Source organism: Astatotilapia calliptera, chromosome 6 (genome assembly GCF_900246225.1).
Source record: "Astatotilapia calliptera chromosome 6, fAstCal1.2, whole genome shotgun sequence".
NCBI classification, from domain to species: domain Eukaryota; kingdom Metazoa; phylum Chordata; class Actinopteri; order Cichliformes; family Cichlidae; genus Astatotilapia; species Astatotilapia calliptera.
In genome coordinates this window covers 29,118,497-29,139,605 of record NC_039307.1, presented here as the reverse complement: position 1 = coordinate 29,139,605, position 21,109 = coordinate 29,118,497, and the positions used below count along the sequence as shown (strand labels likewise).

Here is a 21,109-nt window from a genome sequence, read left to right as displayed (position 1 = left end):
TCTATCTCTTCCCTACCAGCATTCTTCTTCTCATCCTCCCACACTCAACCATCCATTAGAAACTGTGTGTGTGTGTGTTTCTCTTTGTTTTCACATGTGCAAATTTGTGTGTCTGTGTGTGTGTGCTTTCTCTCCAGGGCAAGATGTTCATTACGGTGCGGAGGTTAGAATGATGACGGTGGTAATAAAGATAAAAAGTCGTCAGAAAGATACTGATCAAACATCTCTCAGAGGCAGCGTGTGTGCATGCATGTGCGGTACGAATATGTGCTTATATACACTATGCGTGTGTGTGTCCTCTGTGCCATGTTGCTTAAGGCCGCATATCCCCCCCCGAAAGGACACGTTTTAGAGCGGCCTCGTTTTAAGGTCCCTCAAAATTTACAGAACAGAGGAGTTTGCGATTTTTGTTTAGTGAGCACTGCTGTTAATTGGAGTTGCTCCACGCTGTCCTCAGGCTATTGGGAAGTGTGTATGAACGTGTAACTGCGTGTTTGCCTCCATATGTGTGTATTTCAGCGTAGTTGATACTAGGACACGAGACATAAGGTTTATAATCCTCCACAGGGGGGGCAGAGGAGGGGGAAATCAGCAGCGCCACTGCCACCACTGCTTACAAGCAAAAATGATGGCAATGTTGGGACGCTTTCAGGAGTGGACATTAAATTAGGTTGCAGGAATAAAGCACAAAATAAAAAAACAAAAAGAGCAGGGTGAAACAACATGAACAGCAGTGAGCAAAAGAAGCAGACAAAATGATGGCTTGAACTCATGCCAGGTGATGAATAATTTGTATGCATTGTTGCTTTGTTGCTTGATGACAGTTTTGGGTTTTTTTTGTCTGTGTGTGTTCATAAGAGTGCGTCGGCAGTGAAGCTATTAAGATCTTCAAAGTCCCATTGTTAGGCTTTGCATTTGTAGCAGGGTTCATGTTGCATTTGTAGCCACAGGAATAAAAATAAAGTGGAAGAAAAAAGGACACTCTGTAATATAGCCAAAGAGGGTTGATGAAATGTTTATACCGTGGATGGTCCAGTGGATGAAATACCTGAGAGTAAATATTCTTCTCCCTATGAAATAGGGTTCGTGTTCACCCTGTGCCTTCAGATGGACACACACACACACACACACACGCACGCTTTATTATCTTTAAATAAATTCTAAGTGTTGTTTCCCTGTTACTTGCGCTCCTTTGGTCCAATAGTCAGTGAAAATGACAGCGTAAGACTGCAGAATTTGTTTTACTCATCCATCCCCAAGACTGTAATGAATTAGGTAGACAAAGATTTCATTTACTCCATTCCTTTTTTATATTTTACTTCAAATTGATTCGATGCTGAGAATTGGCCTTTGTGTGTGTGTGTGTTAATAATTATTGCTTGCCATCAGCAGGCAGATTCACAAAGGAGCCGAGCTAGGTCTTATAATTCTGCGGAAGAAAATTCCTCAAAATTTAGTTGTACACTCAACATCACCAGCCACTTTGTTAGGTACTAGTTAATGCAACCTTCTGGTCAGGCAGTCTAGAGTATGGATCTGTGTATTTGGGCATCATTATGAAGACAACCTGCTGAATATTAAGCAAAGAAGGTGGGCTGGGATGAAGGGTGAGTGAAGTGAATTTGAAGAAAATTCCAATGTCAGCAAGCCGAGAATATACTAAGATACAAACCTCAGCCCGCCACCTCTCACCATGAGCAATTATAGACTGAGACTCAGGCTCCTTCCCCACCAGAGAGGTGATATTCCATGTCCGGGAATAGGTCCGCAAAGTTCTCCGCCCTTGGCTCCCACCTGGCACATATTGAACCCAACCCCTACAGTGCCTCCTGTGGTTGGTGGGCTTACGGGAGGGGAGGGTGGGCTCATGTTCTTTTTTTGGCTAGTGCCAAGCCAGGCCCCATAGGCCCCACGGACTATGCCCTTGGGCATCCTCCCCAGGCCTGGCACCAGTGCGGGGCTCCATTAACCCTATCCCAGGCAGGGTGAACAGTTTGTCTAGGTCTTTCTCTCATAGGGATCTTTTGAGTGAGTGGTAGTTCTCTGAGTAAAAATGATTTGTTGATGCCAGAGATCAGAGGAGAATGGCCAGGCTGCTTTGAGCTGAGAGGAACGTAACTCAAATAACCACTCTTTAAAATCAAAGTATCCAGAAGAGCTTCTCTGAACACACAACACATTAAACCTTAAAGCTGATGGACTGCAGAGCTGCAGAAGAGCACACCAGCTGTGCTGCTTAAAATTCACACTGGCTCACTAAAACTGGAAAATAGAAGATTGGAAATATATTGTCAGTCTCAGTTTCTGCTGTGCCATTTGACTGGTATAAAGCATGGATCCATCCTGCCTTGCTTTGGAGGATGGTGGGATATATTTTTTTTGGTACACATTAGTACCAATTGAAAAACACCACAGCCTACCTGAGCATTGTTACGCCAGCTCTTCATGACCACAGTGTACCTATGTTCTGATGGTTTCTTCTGGGAGGATAATACATATGTCACAAAGTTCAATAATCTCAAGTTGGTTTCACGTCACTCAGACTCAAGCATGACAGTGAGTCCTCTATACTCAGATGGCTTCCACAGTCACCAGATCTCAATCCAATAAAGTGCCTTTGGGATGTGCTGGAACATGAGATTGACATCACGGATGTGCATTGATGCTATCATGTCAACATGGACCAAGGTCTTTGATTAATGTTTTCAGCAGCTTATAAATTTATGCCATCAAGAAAACGAGGTCCAACATGTTACTAGAAAGGTGTAGCTAATAAAAATACCTCTTAGGAATGTGTGTTTTTATAAGATTACTTTGGTTTAGTCAGTATTAATATAAAGGTTATTGAAGAAGGATTTTTACTTAAAGAGATGATCACTCAAAAACAGCAACAAGCTAACAGTTCATTTCTTGTATTCTACAGGGTGGGCCATTTATATGGATACAACATAATAATAATGGGAATGGTTGGTGATATCAAAGTCCTGTTTGTTATCACCATTTAGAAGTCAGCCATCTTGGATACAACTTTTGTTCTTTCAATAGGTTTCAACGTAACTTTATTCTTTCATGAGTTAGTTACAAGTTTCTCTTTGTTCACAGCGGATTGAAATTGTGTTGATATCTGGGGAACGCAGTAACCGGGTCATTGCAGATTTCAATGCAAGACACCCGACGAGACCACCCATCTCCCATGCTACAGTTAGCAAACTGCTTGCTACATTTCGTGAAACTGGTTCAGTGTTGGATTTGCCAAAATGTGGATGCAAGAAAACTGTCACTAATGAAGAAACATCAGTGGCTGTCCTAGCTTCATTCAGCAAGAGCCCACAGCGTAGCACTCGCTGGAGAGTGGCATTAATCGAACATCCCTTCGGTGGATATTTGCTACTCACAAATGGCTCCCTTACAAACTCCAGCTACTGCAGCATCTCAACGAGGATGACCCAGATCAGCGCACAGAATTTGCAGAATGGACAAAACAAAAATTGGAACAGAACCCTCAGTTCACGCAGAAGATTTAGTTCAGTGATGAGGCAAACTTTTATGTGAATGGTGAAGTTAACAAACAAAACCACCGCTGTAAGAGCCAATTAAAGGTTAATTTTATTGGTACTGGTAAAATGATTAGAGGAGAAATATATATGTTTGATGTTAAGAATATAATTCTAGTTGATTTTAAAATACTGTTTGTTAAATGTATAGAATAGAGAAGTGCAACATTCTAAAGCGCTTTTTAGTATTTTGAGCTTCCGGCGCACTGTAGTTACGTAGTTGAGGAGTTGGATAAGCTGGAAGCGACACAGTTTTTTGACCGAGTCTTGCCATGTAAACTAAAAGTGTCAATAAACATATTGTTTGCAAGAAGGATACTTGGACTTGCCCGCGTTTCAATGCATGTTGCCGGACTGACTCCTAACGGCGGTACAGAAGAGTGAAATAGGGACGGAGTGCCGCCGCTACATAAGTCAAAAAACTAGCTTCACCGACATGTGGAGGATCGGCTGCACGGCGCTCGGACGGAAGGGAGCAGCCTAACGGAAAGTAAGAGGCACTGCTTAAGGATGCTGGCACCAAACCGGATAATTCTTTGGATTATTCTGTAGAAGAAGGTAACAAACTCTCTTATTACTTCGTGCAGTAAGAAGAAAAAGACGTTTTTCGGAGGCTTGTTAAGTCTGGTGGAAAACGAAAGTGAAACTTAACTGCGTGCTCTCTTTTTTCTTTCTTTGTCTGTGGGACTGCATGTTGTAAAACAAGATTTGATGCGGTCTATGCAGAGTTTTTGGCATGTTATGAAGATGGTTTACACTATGTCTACTAAAGATTCTAAGTAGAAGACAAATAGTGCATGCAACTTGAGCCAATAAACCCCTGCAACTTATAAGATGGCGGAGGAAAGAGAGGTGGGAAGAACATGCAAGTTAACAGAGAAAGCTTTGGAAGAAAAATTACACAGATGGATTGCCTTAAGAAGACGAACATTAGGAACAATCACAGGCAAAATAAAGGAGATAAAGATAATGATGAGTGATGCTCAGAACCTTCAAAATGTGAATGAAGTAATGGAAAGTGACTTTGCATTGGCTCTGAATGAGTTTCACGGTCACAATAACCAGGTTAAGAGCCTTTTGTCTGAAGAAGAAAAAATATTTGACCAGGACAATTGGTTTGAGCCCAAAATGACATCCATAAGAGAGTTTATGCAAACAACAAAGAAGTGGATCGCAGAGGATCATAAGCATATGATTCCAAATGAAGCTGATCAGCAGGAGCACGTTACAGATGACTTGGAAGAAGCTGTTAACCCAGATGACAGCGCATCACAGGTTGGAGCTAGAAAGGATGCACTTCACAGCTCGCGTGGGTCTCAAGTCAGCCGAGCATCTACAACATCTAGAGTTTCCTCCACTCGTGCTAAACAGGAGGCAGAACACGCAGCCTTGCTGGAACGAGCCGCAGCATTGAAGAAAAGGCAAGAACTTGAGTTGGAGTTGGCCAGGATTAGGCAACATCTTGAGCTGGAAACAGCAAGAGTCAAAGCGGAAAAGGAAGAGTTAGAGTTGGAGACTGCATTGGCGGAAAGTCAAGCAAAATTAAAGGTGCTCAAAGAATATGAAAGATCTGAAGATGGTCTGAGCAGTTATGTGTCAATACAAAGATCGCAAGGTCGAGGAGTTAAAAAGGAAAGAGTTGGCATAATGCTCCCACAACAAGCTGATGTGAGTAGTCACACTAATTCACAAGTGCAAAACTCACAGGTACCACTACTGTCTCATTCAGTCTCCACTCATGGGCTTAATGCTCACGTTGACAGAAGTGATGATCTATTGTCAGTCATGCAGAAACAGAATGTAATCACTGAGTTACTTGTGAAACAGCAGCAGTTGGCTCAGTTGCCATCAAAGGACATTCCTGTTTTTAAAGGTGATGCACTACAGTATAAGGCCTTCATAAGAGCCTTCGAACATGCAATAGAGCAAAAGACTGATAACGATCAAGATAAGCTGTATTTTTTGGAACAGTTCACTGCTGGCGAATCACAGGAGCTAATTCGCAGTTGTGTACACATGACTCCTAGCAAAGGTTACCGTGAGGCCAGACGGTTGCTACATAAGCACTATGGAGATGAGCTAAGGATCGCAAGCGCATTCATTGAGAAAGCACTCAAATGGCCGCAAGTGAAAAATGACGATGCAAAGGCATTAAATGCCTATGCTATGTTCCTGACTGACTGTCGCAACACCATGGAGGATGTTGAATTTTTGGAAGAGATGGATAATCCAACCAATCTACGCACAGTGATATCCAAGCTGCCCTACAAAACCAGAGAACGTTGGCGCGTAGAAGCATTTGAACTCCAAGAAAGGAGGGGCAAAAGAGCAAGATTTGCAGATTTGGTGAACTTTATAGACCGCCAGGCTAAAATAGCTATGGATCCACTCTTTGGTAATATCCCAGACAACCGTGCAGCGACAAGTGGAAAGACTGACCAAAAGAAAAAATATCCAGCAAAGAAGGAGTTTCGAGGAAGCAGTTTTGCCACCAACATTTCCGCCGAGAACAAAAGACTGCAAAAAACAAACGTTAAAACTGAAAATTCAATCAAGACAGCGAGTGCCTTTGAGAAGCCATGTTTGTATTGTCAGCAGCCTCACACTCTTGCTTCTTGTGGCAAGATTAAGAATCAACCACACAAAGAACGTGTGGATTTCTTGAAGTCAAAGGGACTCTGTTTTGGATGTTTGGTTTATGGGCATCTCAGCAAGTTCTGCAAGCGCAGAATGGAATGTAAAGAGTGTTCACTAAAGCACTCAGACATTCTGCACATGGGGAAAAAAGAAAGTTCTGTGGAAGCAGAAAGGAAGGATATTACTGATGGTAATGAGGCACCTTGTGCTCAAGTTCCTGTCAGTCAAGAGACTTGTGGGCTTACAGGGGCCGGAGAAGAGGAGTGTGTGCTCTCTATAGTACCAGTCAGGATCAAATCTAAAATGAGTGATAAATATATAGAGACATATGCCTTTTTGGACCCGGGAAGCACGGCAACATTCTGCACGGAAGATCTACAAAGGAAACTGAATGTTAAAGGAAAGCCTACACGGATACTTCTAAGTACCATGAGTCAAGAAAAACCAGGAGAACAGAAACTCATGAACAGTTTTGTTATATCAGACCTGGAAGTGTGTGGGTTGGAAGATTCCAAGTTCGTTGACTTACCCAAGGTGTTCACTCACACTAGTATACCTGTGAGTAGTGGAAACATACCCAAGCAGTCAGACATCCAGAAGTGGCCTTATCTACATGAAGTGAGGCTACCAGAGATAGAGGCTAATGTAGACCTGCTTATAGGAGCCAACTGTGCAAAAGCAATGGAGCCATGGCGTGTCATTAATGGACAAAATGGAGGTCCTTATGCAGTGAAGACCACCATTGGTTGGGTTGTGAATGGACCCATAAGAAAAGAACTAAATGACTCAGAAAACAAAGAACCACATTTCTCAGTGAGCCGAATCTCCTTAGTGGAAGTTGAGAAGCTACTGGTCCAACAGTATAACATCGATTTTTCAGAACGTAATTATGATGACAAAGAGGAAATGTCACAAGAAGACAAACAGTTTCTACGAGCAGTAGAAAAGACAACGACCTTCGAAAATGGACACTATAACATTGGATTGCCACTTAAGAATGAGAATCTTCAAATGCCAAACAACCATTGTGTTGCGGAGCAGCGGATAGCATGTTTGTTCAGGAAGTTTAAGAAGAATCCTCAGTTTTTTGAAGATTATAAGTGCTTCATGGAAAACATCATCACCAAGGGCTATGCAGTTCCAGTGCCAGACCACCAGTTGAGCCGTGACGACAACAGAGTGTTCTATATACCACACCATGGGGTGTATCACCCGAAGAAGAGAAAGTTGCGAGTTGTGTTCGACTGTACGGCTTCATACCAGGATATGTCTTTAAACAAGGAGTTACTGCAGGGACCGGATCTGACTAACACACTGGTGGGTGTTCTTTTAAGATTCCGTGAAGAGCCAGTAGCGCTGATGGCAGACATTGAATCAATGTTTTACCAAGTCAACGTACCAGAAAGAGATGCTGATCTTCTTCGTTTTCTCTGGTGGCCAGATGGCAAGCTGGATGAGCCCATGAAGGAATATAGGATGATGGTGCACCTCTTTGGAGCTACTTCCTCACCAAGTGTCGCCTTATATGCGCTAAGAAGAACGGCAGAAGATCACAAGGAAGAAGCATCTCCAGAAGCTGTTCAGGCAGTCCTGTGCAACTTCTACGTAGATGACTGTCTTAAAAGTGTAGCTACAGAAGAGGCTGCAGTGAAATTAGTCAGTGATCTTTGTGCTCTGTGGAGGGTTTACATGAACAAAATGGACAAGTAACAGTAGGAAAGTGTTGATGTCAATTCCTGAAGAACACAGAGCCAACGAGGTGAAAGATCTGGATCTTAGGCATGACACTTTGCCAGTTGAGAGAACTCTAGGGGTACAGTGGAACACAGAAACAGATAACTTCACTTACACTATAAGGTTGCAAGACAAGCCAATGACACGAAGAGGCATTTTGTCAGTCATTAATTCAATTTATGACCCTCTTGGCTTTCTAGCACCAGTCATCTTGCCTGCAAAGCTTTTGTTGAAAGATCTCTGTAAAGAGCAGCATGGTTGGGACAAAGAGATCAATGAAAAGCATGCAAAAATTTGGAAAAAATGGAAAGAAGACATTGTACTCCTCTCCAACTTCCATGTGAGTAGATTCCTAAAGCCTACAGGTTTCGGATGCACTGTTGTTGCGCAGTTGCACCATTTTTCCGATGCTTCAGATTACGCATATGGAACTGTCTCTTACCTGTTGATGGAAAATAGACAAGGCAAGAGACATTGTGCCTTTCTCATTGGGAAATCCAGAGTTTCTCCGCTCAAGCAAGTCACAATTCCTAGGCTTGAGCTGACTGCAGCAGTGATTTCAGTGAGGATGGACAGATTACTGCGACAAGAACTTCAAGTTCCTCTGCAACAATCAGTCTTTTGGACGGACAGCACAACTGTGCTTAGATACATTGATAGCGAAACATCTCGCTTCAAAACATTTGTTGCAAATAGAGTTTCACTGATTCGAGAAGCAACCAAGCCATCGCAATGGAAGTATGTGACATCGGCAGAAAATCCTGCAGATCAAGCAAGCAGAGGCTTAAAGGCAAAAGATCTGTTGGAATGAGGTTCATGGATTCACGGGCCGAACTATCTTCTAGATGAAAACGAATGGCCAGAACAGCCAGTGAGAAAGAAGGAAAACCTTCAAAATGATCCAGAAGTCAAGACTTCAGCAACGGTTAATATACTGACAGTTGAGGAAGGCATGGAACCAATGAAACGTGTGATAGACTACTATTCGGACTGGAATAAACTGAAAAGAGCAGTAGCCTGGATAGTGAAGCTAAGGAAGGTGCTGTGGATGTTAAAAGAAGAAAGAAAACAGTACTCAAAAATAGTCCAGAAAAACGAAAATGATCCTGAAAAGCAAAAGTTAAAGTTGCAAGGGCACATGAGGACATTTAAATCTGCAATGGGAAAGAAAGCGCTTGCTTTGGAGGATCTTGAGGCTGCCGAATCAGTAATTGTTCGTTTCAGCCAGAAACAACATCATGGAGAGGAGATCAAAATCCTACAGGAGGGAGGACAGCTCAGTTGTAGCAGCCAGCTGTTCAAATTAGACCCAGTTCTTCGAGATGGGATGCTGAGAGTTGGCGGCAGACTCCATAAATCAGGCTTGCCAGAAAATGCTAAGCAACCAGCAATTCTTTCTAAACACAGCAAAATCTCTGAAATCATTTTGAGAGACATCCATCAACGAACTGGTCACTGTGGTCGCAATTATGTGCTGGCGCAATTGCGATGCAGATATTGGATTCCTCAAGCCAATTCGGCAATTAGAAAGATAATCAACAAATGTCAAACTTGCCGTAGGATTTCTGGAAGGGTTGGTGAGCAGAAGATGGCAGACTTACCTGAAGACCGTCTTCCACCAGACAAACCTCCGTTTACAAACACTGGTGTCGACTACTTTGGCCCATTTGATGTCAAGCGGGGCCGGGGTACTGTCAAAAGATATGGTGTCATGTTTACCTGCCTCACTCTCAGAGCTGTGCATATTGAAGTTGCAGACAGTCTTGACACAGACTCCTGTATCAACGCGATTCGACGTTTCATCTGCAGAAGAGGTCAAGTTACCATCATGAGGTCAGATAACGGCACAAACTTTGTGGCAGCGGAAAGGGAGTTGAGGGAAGCCATTCAAAGACTGGATAATGACAAAATAGAAAGAGTCCTACAACCAAAAGGTATAAAGTGGATTTTTAACAGCCCGGCTGCTTCACATCAAGGTGGAGTTTGGGAGAGACAAATTCGAACAGTGCGTCGAATTCTCAGCGCTCTCTTGAAGGAACAAGTGCCAAATGAAGATTGTCTTCATACAATAATGTGTGAGATTGAAAGCATCATTAATGGCAGACCTCTCACAAGCGTCTCAGAAGACATAAATGACGTTGAAGCTTTAACGCCGAGCCATCTGTTGCTGCTTAAGTCACAGCCCCTCATGCCTCCAGGTGTCTTCAACAAAAATGATGCATACACCAGAAAAAGATGGAGACAGGTTCAATATCTAGCAGATTTGTTTTGGACCAGATGGACTCGTGAATATCTTCCACTTCTGCAAGAGCGCCAGAAGTGGCTGAAACTAAGAAGAAACTTCGTGGTTGGAGATCTTGTGCTGCTGGTGGACAGTTCTTCTCCACGCAACTCCTGGCTCATGGGGAGAGTGGTTGAGACGTTGCCAGACTCAAGTGGAACAGTCCGAAGATTGAAAGTAAAAACTAAAATCAACATCCTGGAAAGACCTGTTAACAAGTTGTGTCTTCTGGAGGAGGCTTCATCTGAGCGATGAAGAGAAAGAATGTTTGTTCATGGACATTACAATTAGGTTGGCTCTTAATGATTAATGTGTAAGTTAGTAATTGTTTAGTTCTCTCGCCTAACCAATTAGGGGCCGGATGATGTAAGAGCCAATTAAAGGTTAATTTTATTGGTACTGGTAAAATGATTAGAGGAGAAATATATATGTTTGATGTTAAGAATATAATTCTAGTTGATTTTAAAATACTGTTTGTTAAATGTATAGAATAGAGAAGTGCAACATTCTAAAGCGCTTTTTAGTATTTTGAGCTTCCGGCGCACTGTAGTTACGTAGTTGAGGAGTTGGATAAGCTGGAAGCGACACAGTTTTTTGACCGAGTCTTGCCATGTAAACTAAAAGTGTCAATAAACATATTGTTTGCAAGAAGGATACTTGGACTTGCTCGCGTTTCAATGCATGTTGCCGGACTGACTCCTAACGGCGGTACAGAAGAGTGAAATAGGGACGGAGTGCCGCCGCTACAACCGCTATTGGTCTGACACTTACCCACATTGGATGGATCCCTCCAAGACTGTTGGAACAACAAAAGTGATGGTTTGGTGTGGTATATGGGGTACAACGATAGCGGGTCCATTCTTCATCAATGGAAACCTCAAGGCCACTGGATATTTGAAATTGCTACATGATGATGTGTTTCCCTCTTTATGCACTGAAGCTGGCACATTCTGACTATTCTTCCCATCCCATGCAAGGACACCTGGATTGGCTGGAGGACTGTTTACTTAGCCTGATAGGCCGAAGGACACTGTCTCAGCTGAACTATGGACACGCACACACATACACTTACACTGATAGGCACTCACTCATCCCCCCTCCCTTTCCAACGCCTTCGATGCTTGTTTCCTGCGAGGGAACACGGCGGGTCTGTGTGCCGCGCTGGAATGGTAGCGCTGTGCAGGGCGGCTGCTGTGTTCGCTTCGGATTACTCCTCACCCCCCACCCACCCCTGTAGCTTGTCATGTCTTCATAATGTTGTGCTGTGGACATTTATGTGCTCTTTGTGCAGAGGAGGTTTTTTTGTTTCCTGTTGTCATGCTGACCTACCATGGAAGCACAGCATGAGTAGGGGTCTCTTTTTTTCCTCTTGTACTTTCCCCACTGTAGTGTACATTTCAATGTTTTTTTCTCTGATTCTACCAATCTCCGACCTGTATCCCCATGTAATAAGTTTGATGTGTCACATGGCCCTCTTCCTATTGACAAAACACAAGTTGCATCCAAGATGGCCGACTTCTAAATGGCCACCATGGTCACCACCCATCTTGAGGGTTTTACCCCCTCACACATACTAATGTGCCACAAACAGGACTTTAATATCACCAACCATTCCCATGTTATTATGGTGTATCCATATAAATGGCCCACCCTGTAGTTCATTTGTGTGCATCATTGTGTTGCTTTTCTGCATCAGTCTATAGACAAATAGAAAAACAGAGTGGAATACATGGCAGCAGGTATCCTGTTTTGCTTTAAAAAATTTATTCTCTCATAAATGAACTTTTCTCATTGATTATGTTCCCCCCTGTGTCAAAACACATACAGGTACGAGTTCATTTTGTTTTGTTTTTGAGTCTTTTGTTTTGGGAGGTACTGCAGCCTAACCTCTTTAAATTTGCACGTAGCACCCAGGTGTCACTTTATTATTAACTAATAAACCCAGACTTCATATCTTATAGCATGTTTTGAGAAACTTTGAGGTCATTTTCTGGACTTTGTGCATTTTTTAAACATGCCACACACAAAAAGTGTCATTTCTGGAGTTTGTTGGGGCCCTAGGCCTGCCGTTCATCAACAGCAGTAATCTGACACCAACCACACCAGTCATAAAATAGGAGGTAAAACATTACTCCAGAAATGGCAGAGATCATGTTTATTTCAATACCAACACCCAAGACCAAGTAGAGCCAGGTTGTGGAACATTAACACACTAACTACTAGCATCTACATTCTTTCAGCCTGCTCGCTACGCTAACAAGTCAACTGATGATGTCATGAATCTTCACTTGATTTGAAATGTAACTGTTAAATATCAAAATGAATAAATTAATGTGATGCTGCTGGACTTTACATTAATTAGCCACACTTATGACTAGACTGGCCATATTTACCGTAGTAATTTAACATTAGATTCAATCACTATTATCTGCTCCACTTACCACGCTGGCTTTTTTTTCTCCACTTCTACTTTTTTTCAAATTTTCTTTTTCACTCCTAGAAGGATAACTCCTCTTCATTTTCACTGCTTTTGTTTGCTTTTGTTGTTGTTATTAGGTTTCTTTGAATCATGCACACCATGCAGCAGGAGTGTGTCAGATGGGGCACACTTACCGGGGGTTTATACCTCTGTGTTAAAGCTATGCCTTAGCTTAATTGCACCTTAGAACACACATGCATCAACACTACAATGAGCGGGTGGAGGGAGGTTTGGAGTCTTCTCTCACCCCCGTTCTCTGCGGCCTTCTGGAGCGGGGGGGCTAAGAGGAGTTGGCCGTCCGACTGCGGTCTGGAGTGTGGGGCCTCCCTGCTGCTGCAGAGTCGGGGCGGTCTGCCTCTCCCCACCGCAGGGAAAAGGGTAACACCACCTGGGTCTGGGTGCGGTTCCCCCCTCCAGGGGCAAGGGTACCTAGACCCGGTTCGTAGAGTACGCTTGGGGAGTGTGATCGTGTGTACAGCGTCTCTTTATGTCTGTCTCCACGTTGGTTGAGTGTGGAGTAAGTGCATATGAGAGCATGAGGGTGGGAATGGATGTTTGTGTCTGTGTGTGCCTGTATGTCTGTGTCTATATGTCAGGTTGGGTGTCAGACGCCACCTCTCTGGGGACACCTCAGGCCCTCCAAGGTTTGGAGGCCTATCTCCACCCACCACCACTTCCCCTGCCAGTGGCGGACTCCCTCAGGTGTCGGTGCGTTGGTGGTTCTTTGTGTCTGGGGGTGGGCGTCCAGGTACACACCGGCTCACTCCTTGGCGGCCGCTTATCGGGGCCTGGAGCCTGGGGCTCGCTCGGGCCACTTCGGAGGTGGGGTGCCCCCGGCCTCTCGGCCTGGGGCTCGGTCACTCAGGCACAGCTGGCTGCTGGCGGAGCTCACGGGCGCGTCACTGCAACTCCCCCTGGCTTCTGCTCCGTGGCTGCTGAGTGAGCCCTCATCTGAGACTCTCCTCAGCTCTTACTGGGACAGTGGCGCGGCTGCCCCTCTGTTGGTCTTCCTTGGTCTCTTGTGTTCTGGGGGCCTCTGGATGTCTGGAGTTTTGATCTCCTCCATACCTGCTTCATACCCTGGAGGACGGGGCTGTGGCTCCCCACACTCCCTAGCAGATCGTTACATGGAGAAACCTTTGGAATGCAAGCATGCTGATCCACACAGGTATGCACACAGGTGTACACACGGGTGTTCACAGACGCGGACTACAGCTTTCTTGGCTGCTGCCTCAAAGCACATTGTGCGCTGTCTATCTTGCGTGCTGCACAATATCGTTTATTATTTAGTATCTACTGATATCTACTGCTAGCTAGTTTATTGTGATGGTGCCGTTTTTTTTATTATGTTGCTCTTTGTTGTTTGCTTTCTCTTCTGTTTTTTTTCTCCATACAGGTGACCCAGGTGTTTTGTTTTGTTTTTTTGGGTTTTTTTTCTTTCTTCCCCCCTTTCTCACCGTCTCTTCTCCCCCTTGGTTTTCTTTCTCTCCCTCTCTTTCTTTCATTCTTTCTCCCTGTCCTATCCCCCTGTCATGTCTGTCCCGTTTGTAGCAACTGAAAATAAAATTAATTCATAATTATAATAAAGGTCAATCAAATGGACCAATATGGCAAGGCCATGATGATCCACTTGGTAAAATAAATCCGCTTGGCATCTTTCTTGGCCTTAAGACAACAATTCTGATGGCTAAAGATCCAAACGGGACAAAAAAAAAAAAAAAAGCTACGCCTTAGCTACGACATAACCTGCCTGCTGGAACCTCCCTGGAAATGTAACTACACATTGTGTTGAAGCCTTTGGCTGATTTTGACTTCTGCTGTGAATCTTTGCATAACCTACTTAACCGGTTGACATTGTTGCTGACATTTATGCTTGTGCTGGTGCATAGTGTGTTTACCATGTGGTTGTGCCCTAGTGTTTTATATGCAGTGTCAGCCAATAGAAAACAAATAAAATGCTCTGACTTTGTTTGGTCTTGGGGGCCTGCACTTTGTTGTGGCCAGTTTTTAGGCATTGAGTCTTTCTATTTCCTGTGTGTTCCTTCACATCCATTCTGATAGTTTTAGTAATCCCCCTTCACTAATTTGAGGAGACTTGTGTGCAATGTTCCCTCTAAGCTGCGCGCGTGCGCAATTGCGCACTGCTGGCACGGTCTCTGCGTACAGAAAATCTGCGTTGCACACAAAAAAAAAAAATCTAACCTGAATTGAAATTAAAATTAAAACTTTAACAATTCTGTTTTGCAGTGTTAGTCAGTGAGTGACTGGCTGCTCCCGTATGGGATTAGAACGATGCCACCTTATCCCATAGTCAGGCCAAAAATGCGATTCACATTCGTATATACGCAGCTAATCAATGTCGCTGACAGGCTATGACCGCCTGTGAGCAAAAACAAAACCAAAAAAACCCCACCCTTTCCTATTGGTCGAAAATGTACCATGCCGACCAATCAAAAAATGATATGGCAACATGGCATTGGGAGTAAGTTTTAGGAGTGACGGTGTTGTTTTGAGATGTGAGACATTTACAACGTTTAGCGCAAATCTTGTGTAGTTAGCATGTAGTGTAGTCAATAGTTTTGTTGTGTGTGTCAGAACAATGAGGCGACTGCTGAATGTTACAGGTGTTACAGCAGTGATACATCTCTTGCTGTCAGGCCTGCAGGTATCAGGCTGTTGTTCTCCTTTATCTCATAGTGGACAGAAATTGTTTTTTGGACTGGCACAAATAATTTGTGTGGCATCAGATTTGATGCAGAACAGCTGATTGTTCTGTAAATAGTTTGAAATGTTTATTTTAAAAAACGCCTTGGCTTCATTTTTAGGTAAACTGCTGCAACAAACATTGTTGTTTGCAAAACTCAGTTACTTTTTTTGAAGAAGTAACTATATAATTAATTGCCCAACATTGGTCATTATATACTGTATTTTGCAGACAGAGAGTTACAGGACAGTCCACAGGCTCATACTCATAATACAAGTCAGAGCTTTATAAAAAAAAATATATATATATTTTTTTTACTTCCAATAGTGTTAACATCCTACACAGGTCATGAACAAGATTTTTTTTTTAAATTTTCATTGTAAGTGGGCTGAAACACTTAATTAAAAGTAGTCTAACATAAATGCTGTAATTGGATTATTTTAATAAACCATGTAACTTGGATGGATTCGATGCTGTCACATGTCTGCTGTTGCTCACAGTGGTCCAAGGGACCACTCAGGTAGTTTGTGTGTTTGCTCAGACACATGAAAAATTAGAGGGAACATTGCTTGTGAGTACTAATGATATGTTATTGTTATTTCTTATATTGAGATGATGATTGTTATTCTGTCACTTATAAATTCTGTCACTGATATCCCCATGCTGGTCTTGTTCGTACTCCATTGTATTGGTCCAGGATCAACTAATAAAAAAACAACATTAGTAACTTAAATTTGGCAAACAGCTGATAATATATTTTGTTATATTTTATAATTTAATAAATAAAATGCTTGAATTGCTAACCTTTTTTTTTTTTAAGAAGACCATTTTAGATAAACAAGAGCATTTCTTCTTTTTCCCCCACTTTGCAAAACTATGACATCACAGCAACATGATTGGTCAGTTGTAATATAGATCATGGGCCAACATTATTATGATCACACAGGAAAAAACCATATCTGGGATATCAGACCTGAATTTAAACACTGGGCCAAAAAGTAGCCAGAAACACAGAGGAGGAGTGGATGGTGTTGCACGAGTCAGTCGCAATAGTTTTGAGCACAACGAGTAGTTACATTTATAGCTACTGCATAAAGCCACATATCGTTTCGCCTGTTAAGTACTGTAGATTCCTCCTGTGCCTTTTTGCCAACTTTTACTGCACTTTTTAATTTATCAATGAGAGACTAACAATCATTGTCTCCATATAAGGACTCACGTATGCCACCAAATTCCTAGAGGGAGGCTGCTGAAACTATCTGACTGGATGTGAGGATACATGCAAAGAAGCGGAAAAACCTGAGGAGGAAATATGTTTGCCTATGAGAAAATAAAAGTAAAACACAAAAACACAACAAAGTGGAAACCCAGGAGTGGAATAACCCCAGCATTTTAATAGTTTCTATCATTGCATGAATTAGGGCTGCTCAATTAATCGAATTTTAATCACGATTACGATCTGGGCTTTCAACGATCATTAAAAATGACTGAGCCGATTATTAGCCCCTCCCTCATTTATCCGCGACACCTTAAAGGCCGGTCCGTGAAAATATTGTCGGGCATAAACTGGTCCGTGGCGCAAAAAAGGTTGGAGACCGCTGATTAAGAGGACCCGAGGGAAGCTCGGAAAGCTAAGCAGAAGTTATTTGGAGAGTGACTGCCGTTGGTTGAAAAGAGAGTTTAAAAAAAAAAACTTCAGTGGTGTTGCACACCATTTTATATTATTTTTTTAAAGTCATTGTTAACCCTTTAAAGCCGGTCAGAGCTGCATGCTCCGTTTTGCGTAACTATTGTTAAATCCCTGTAGAACCTGAACCGTGTAAGCTAGCGCAATAATTTGTTTTGCATATGAAACCGGAGGAGTTGTACTTACATCTGATGCCATCAGCTTGTCCTCGGTCACGGTTTCGTTCCACATATAGCTTTGCAAAAATTGCATAAAAAGCGCTTGCAGGAACAAAAACATAATATTCCAGAAACACGCTTTGCCGTTCCTATCAGCTGTTCGTAACACTTCCCACAGTAAAATGATGCACATGCTGTTTTCTTTGCAAATTTGCATCATAGGATTGTTTTTTGTTTTTCCTGCAGTATATAAAAATTGCTGTATCTCCAAAATAAAACTATGAAGACACTCAAAATAAATTTCCTGTTGTTGTAAACTATTTTTTGCAACTTTATTGTATTTAAAGTTTTGAGGGATAAACCTCTTAAATTTCTCCAAGTAGAAATATATGTAAACAAAACAAAAGCGATTTTCAATTTTTTTTTAGTTTATTGCACTTTTTTGCAATTTATGTAATTACTATGGACTTAATGCATACATATTATTAAAATATGGGCTATAACAGTTGTATTGATGTATAGCAACTTGAAAATGCTCCCACAAATGGCACTACAGCATGTAAAAAAATAATATAAGCTCTGGTGGACTTGGTTCTATAGTAGGTCTTAAAGGGTTAAATAAATATCGTCAAATAATCGTGATCTCAATTTCAGTGAAAATAATCGTGATTATCATTTTTGCCATAATCGAGCAGCCCTAGCATGAATGGTGGTAACAAAGTCAGCCACTTTGGTTACACTGTAAGCTGTTAGGGAGGACGTGTCGCTCTAACTGTCGTTACAAATTTTGCATATTGCCACTGCTGTAATTTAAAGTTTGTCAGCCCTCAGGAGGTCCATGACTGGCCTGGGGCCCCAAGCAGTGTAAATATATCAGTGTTTGAGGAACCATGTTGGCTACATTTCTGTGAACATACCTTAACATTAGCAAAGCACAAAACCTCTAGACAAAAAAGACATCGGCTTAAACCTTACTTGGTTTTAAGTCTTGTCCTCTTCTTTTTCCTCGTCAGCCTTCGAAATGATATTCACATTGTGGGAATGAAAAAAGACCGATGCTTAGGGAAAAAATTCTGTTGTTCAGAAAGGTCATTTCTTTCTTTATCGGGTGAGTGGGGAGATATATGCATTTGTGGCACACTGAATGAGATCAAATCTATTCCTATGGTACTAAGCAAGAAAGGAAGGGGAAGAAGAGGGTGGGATTATTTTTTTTATATATACAGTGACCAAAAACTAGACATACTACAGTGTTGCTACACTGTAGCAAGTGTTGCATGTGCGCACTGCATGTGTAACTGCACCTAATAAAATGGCAAGCAGACATATTTAAACAGATATGTGCTTTGAACGAAAAGTACATTTTAGCATAACTCCGAGGCTGTCAAACACAGCGAGTCATTTTAGAAAAGAAAAGCGGCAAACTTCCCCCTGAGAGTTATTGAAATCTGTCAAATGACCTGATGTTACAAATCACAGTTTTCCCCAGACTTATAGGGAAAATGCATCAAACCTTCTCATACCTCATCAGCACGCACCCCGTTAGGCTACTAAAAAATGTTGCAGAGCATAACCCAGCAGGAGACAGAGTGACAACAGAATAGGCATAATTTATAATAACATAATAGCTGTTCTGATTGTATGATTGGCAATCACATAAACGAGCCTCGCTATCCCCCCCTGCAGGTTTACGGTAAGTCGACTAATCAAAACAGATGTAATCAACAACAGAGAGACAGCGGATGAATGGATATCTATCATGACATTAGGCGGCTTTATTGATTACAAATGCAGGAACAAAGCTCAGGAGAAAAGACCCACACTGAGAGATGTCTGGGAAGTTTTCTGGTGGCGAAGTTTTACTTGAAAAGTGTCTTTTATCTGCATTTCACTTGCATCATGCTGTCACGCTGCTCTACAATGGATTTCTTCCTGTATGATTGTGATGATTATGATGATTGCCGGTTGTGCAAAATAGTGAGCCTTGAAAGAAGCCCTTACTCTTTGATTCAGGAGTTCAAAGCCGGGCGTTAACGCTCACGTTTCTGTATTATTGATGATTTTTCCCCCTTGTCTATTTATCTTTGTTGTACTGCTACCTCAGTGTTTGGCCGTTATTTCAAGCATGGGGATAATGAGTCACAGAACAATAACCACGAAATAAGCCGTGAAGTACCTATGACTCCTTTAAAAAAATATAGTGAAGCGTTTTTGTTTGCTGGTGTGTTGTTTTGTGCATTACAGTCTGCTTAAACCATGCAACAAACCTTAAATGGAAGAGGGGCAATGACTGATCAGTGAATTATCGGTGAAATTTGAGCTGAAAGGTCAAACACGTTGTTGAACATTTACTTACAAGGAAAAATGTGTTGGTCATGTCGGGTTCAGTTAATGTAAAAGAAAAAAAATAACAACAGTTTTATCTAAAATGAAAGCATCAAGTCTGGAATTTTCCTCAAACATAAAGAAAAAACTTAATATTTGTGTGAAACAGAAGAAGAAGCAACAGCAAGAGAATCCTGCTGTAAAAGAGACGATTGCTGAAGGCATATTAATTTGAAAAATATAGAGTGCACTGTTGTAGCAGCAAATTGGTTTATATTACAAACACACCACAAAATAGACGTGAAGTAGATGAAGAAGAAAAATATATACATGCAAGCTACTAAACTACAAAATTAAGAAAAAAGACTAACAAACATATATAATTAAAACCACATCCATTAAGCGCTCTACTGACTGTGGAGGCTTTGGATGCGTCTGACTACAGCTTTTTGACACGGCGTGTTATCTTACGGGAAGCAGAAGATGGGCTCACTGCTTGCTAAGGGATGGACATGGTCAGCAGCAAGACTCAAGTAAGCTGTGGTGTTTAGGTGATGCTCAGTTGGTACTAATGGGACCAAAGTGTGCCAGGAAAATATCCCCCACACCATTACAGCACCAGCTGGACCTGTTAATAGAAGACACGATGGATCCATGATGAAGGGCCATCTGCTTCAAGCTTTGTGTTCAGAGATGCTCTTCTGCATACCTTGGTTGCAGTGAGTGATTATGTGATTCTATTGGCTCAAGGAAGCCTGGCCATTCTCCTCTGATGTCATGATCCTGGGCCATGTTGGCCCAGCATTCTTATTTTTCATGTATTTTTGTATTTTGTTCTTTATTTAGGCCACGGTTCCTGGGTTGCTCTGTTAAGTTGTTCCTTATTTGATTTCCCCCTTGTGACTTTTACCCCCTGTGTGCCCCTCTGTATCTGTGAGCCGTCGTCTCCCCTCCTTGTGTTTTATTCCATGTTTCCCCAGCCCACTATGCCTGTGCTCTCCTGTCTGTACTTCCTGTTTTACTTTGACAGTCTCTCGTCAGTGTTACTCCTGCCGTGTCTTGTTATGATTATCTGTGTCAGCTGTGTTTCCCGTGTGCTCCCACTTCCCTCGTTAACCCTCTGTGCATTTATGTGCATGTCTCCCTCAGTTCGGTGTCGCGTCGCCAATGTCTCCTCCCCAAACCTGTGTGCTTTTCTGTGTTCCCTCGGTCCTCAGTTAGCATTCCCAGTTTAGTTCTGTTTCTTTGTGAAGCCTGCAATCAAGCAGCGATTTTGAGTTCAGCTTTTTGTCTCCGTGAGTTTTGCGTTTGGGTCCTCATCTGCCTCCACACAGCCAGTTCATGACATCTGACCTCTGACACCAACAAAGCTCACTCACTGGATGTTTTCTCTTTTTCAGAGCATTCCCTGTAAACACTAGAGATGGTTCAACTTCAGCTGGTCGTCTTGGCCATGTCTAAGTCATTAAATGTGCTTTTGTTAAATGAGTCTTTGCATTGTAGACATTTGGATTACCGATTGGTGTACCTAATGAAATGAGTGGTTATCA

General features: G+C 42.3%; 1 protein-coding gene across 1 annotated transcript; it reads left to right on the top strand.

The window, feature by feature from the left end:
* The first annotated feature begins 7,908 nt into the window (after positions 1-7,908).
* Positions 7,909-8,748, top strand: LOC113024441 (uncharacterized). Its single transcript, XM_026171543.1, has one exon. It carries the CDS (start codon positions 7,918-7,920, stop codon positions 8,734-8,736), a length of 819 nt encoding a protein of 272 aa, XP_026027328.1. The 5' UTR covers positions 7,909-7,917; the 3' UTR covers positions 8,737-8,748.
* Positions 8,749-21,109: the final 12,361 nt, after the last annotated feature.

Bases quoted from the DNA above. Each gene is read 5' to 3' on its own strand.
- LOC113024441 (XM_026171543.1), top strand. From the start codon at position 7,918: ATGTCAATTCCTGAAGAACACAGAGCCAACGAGGTGAAAGATCTGGAT.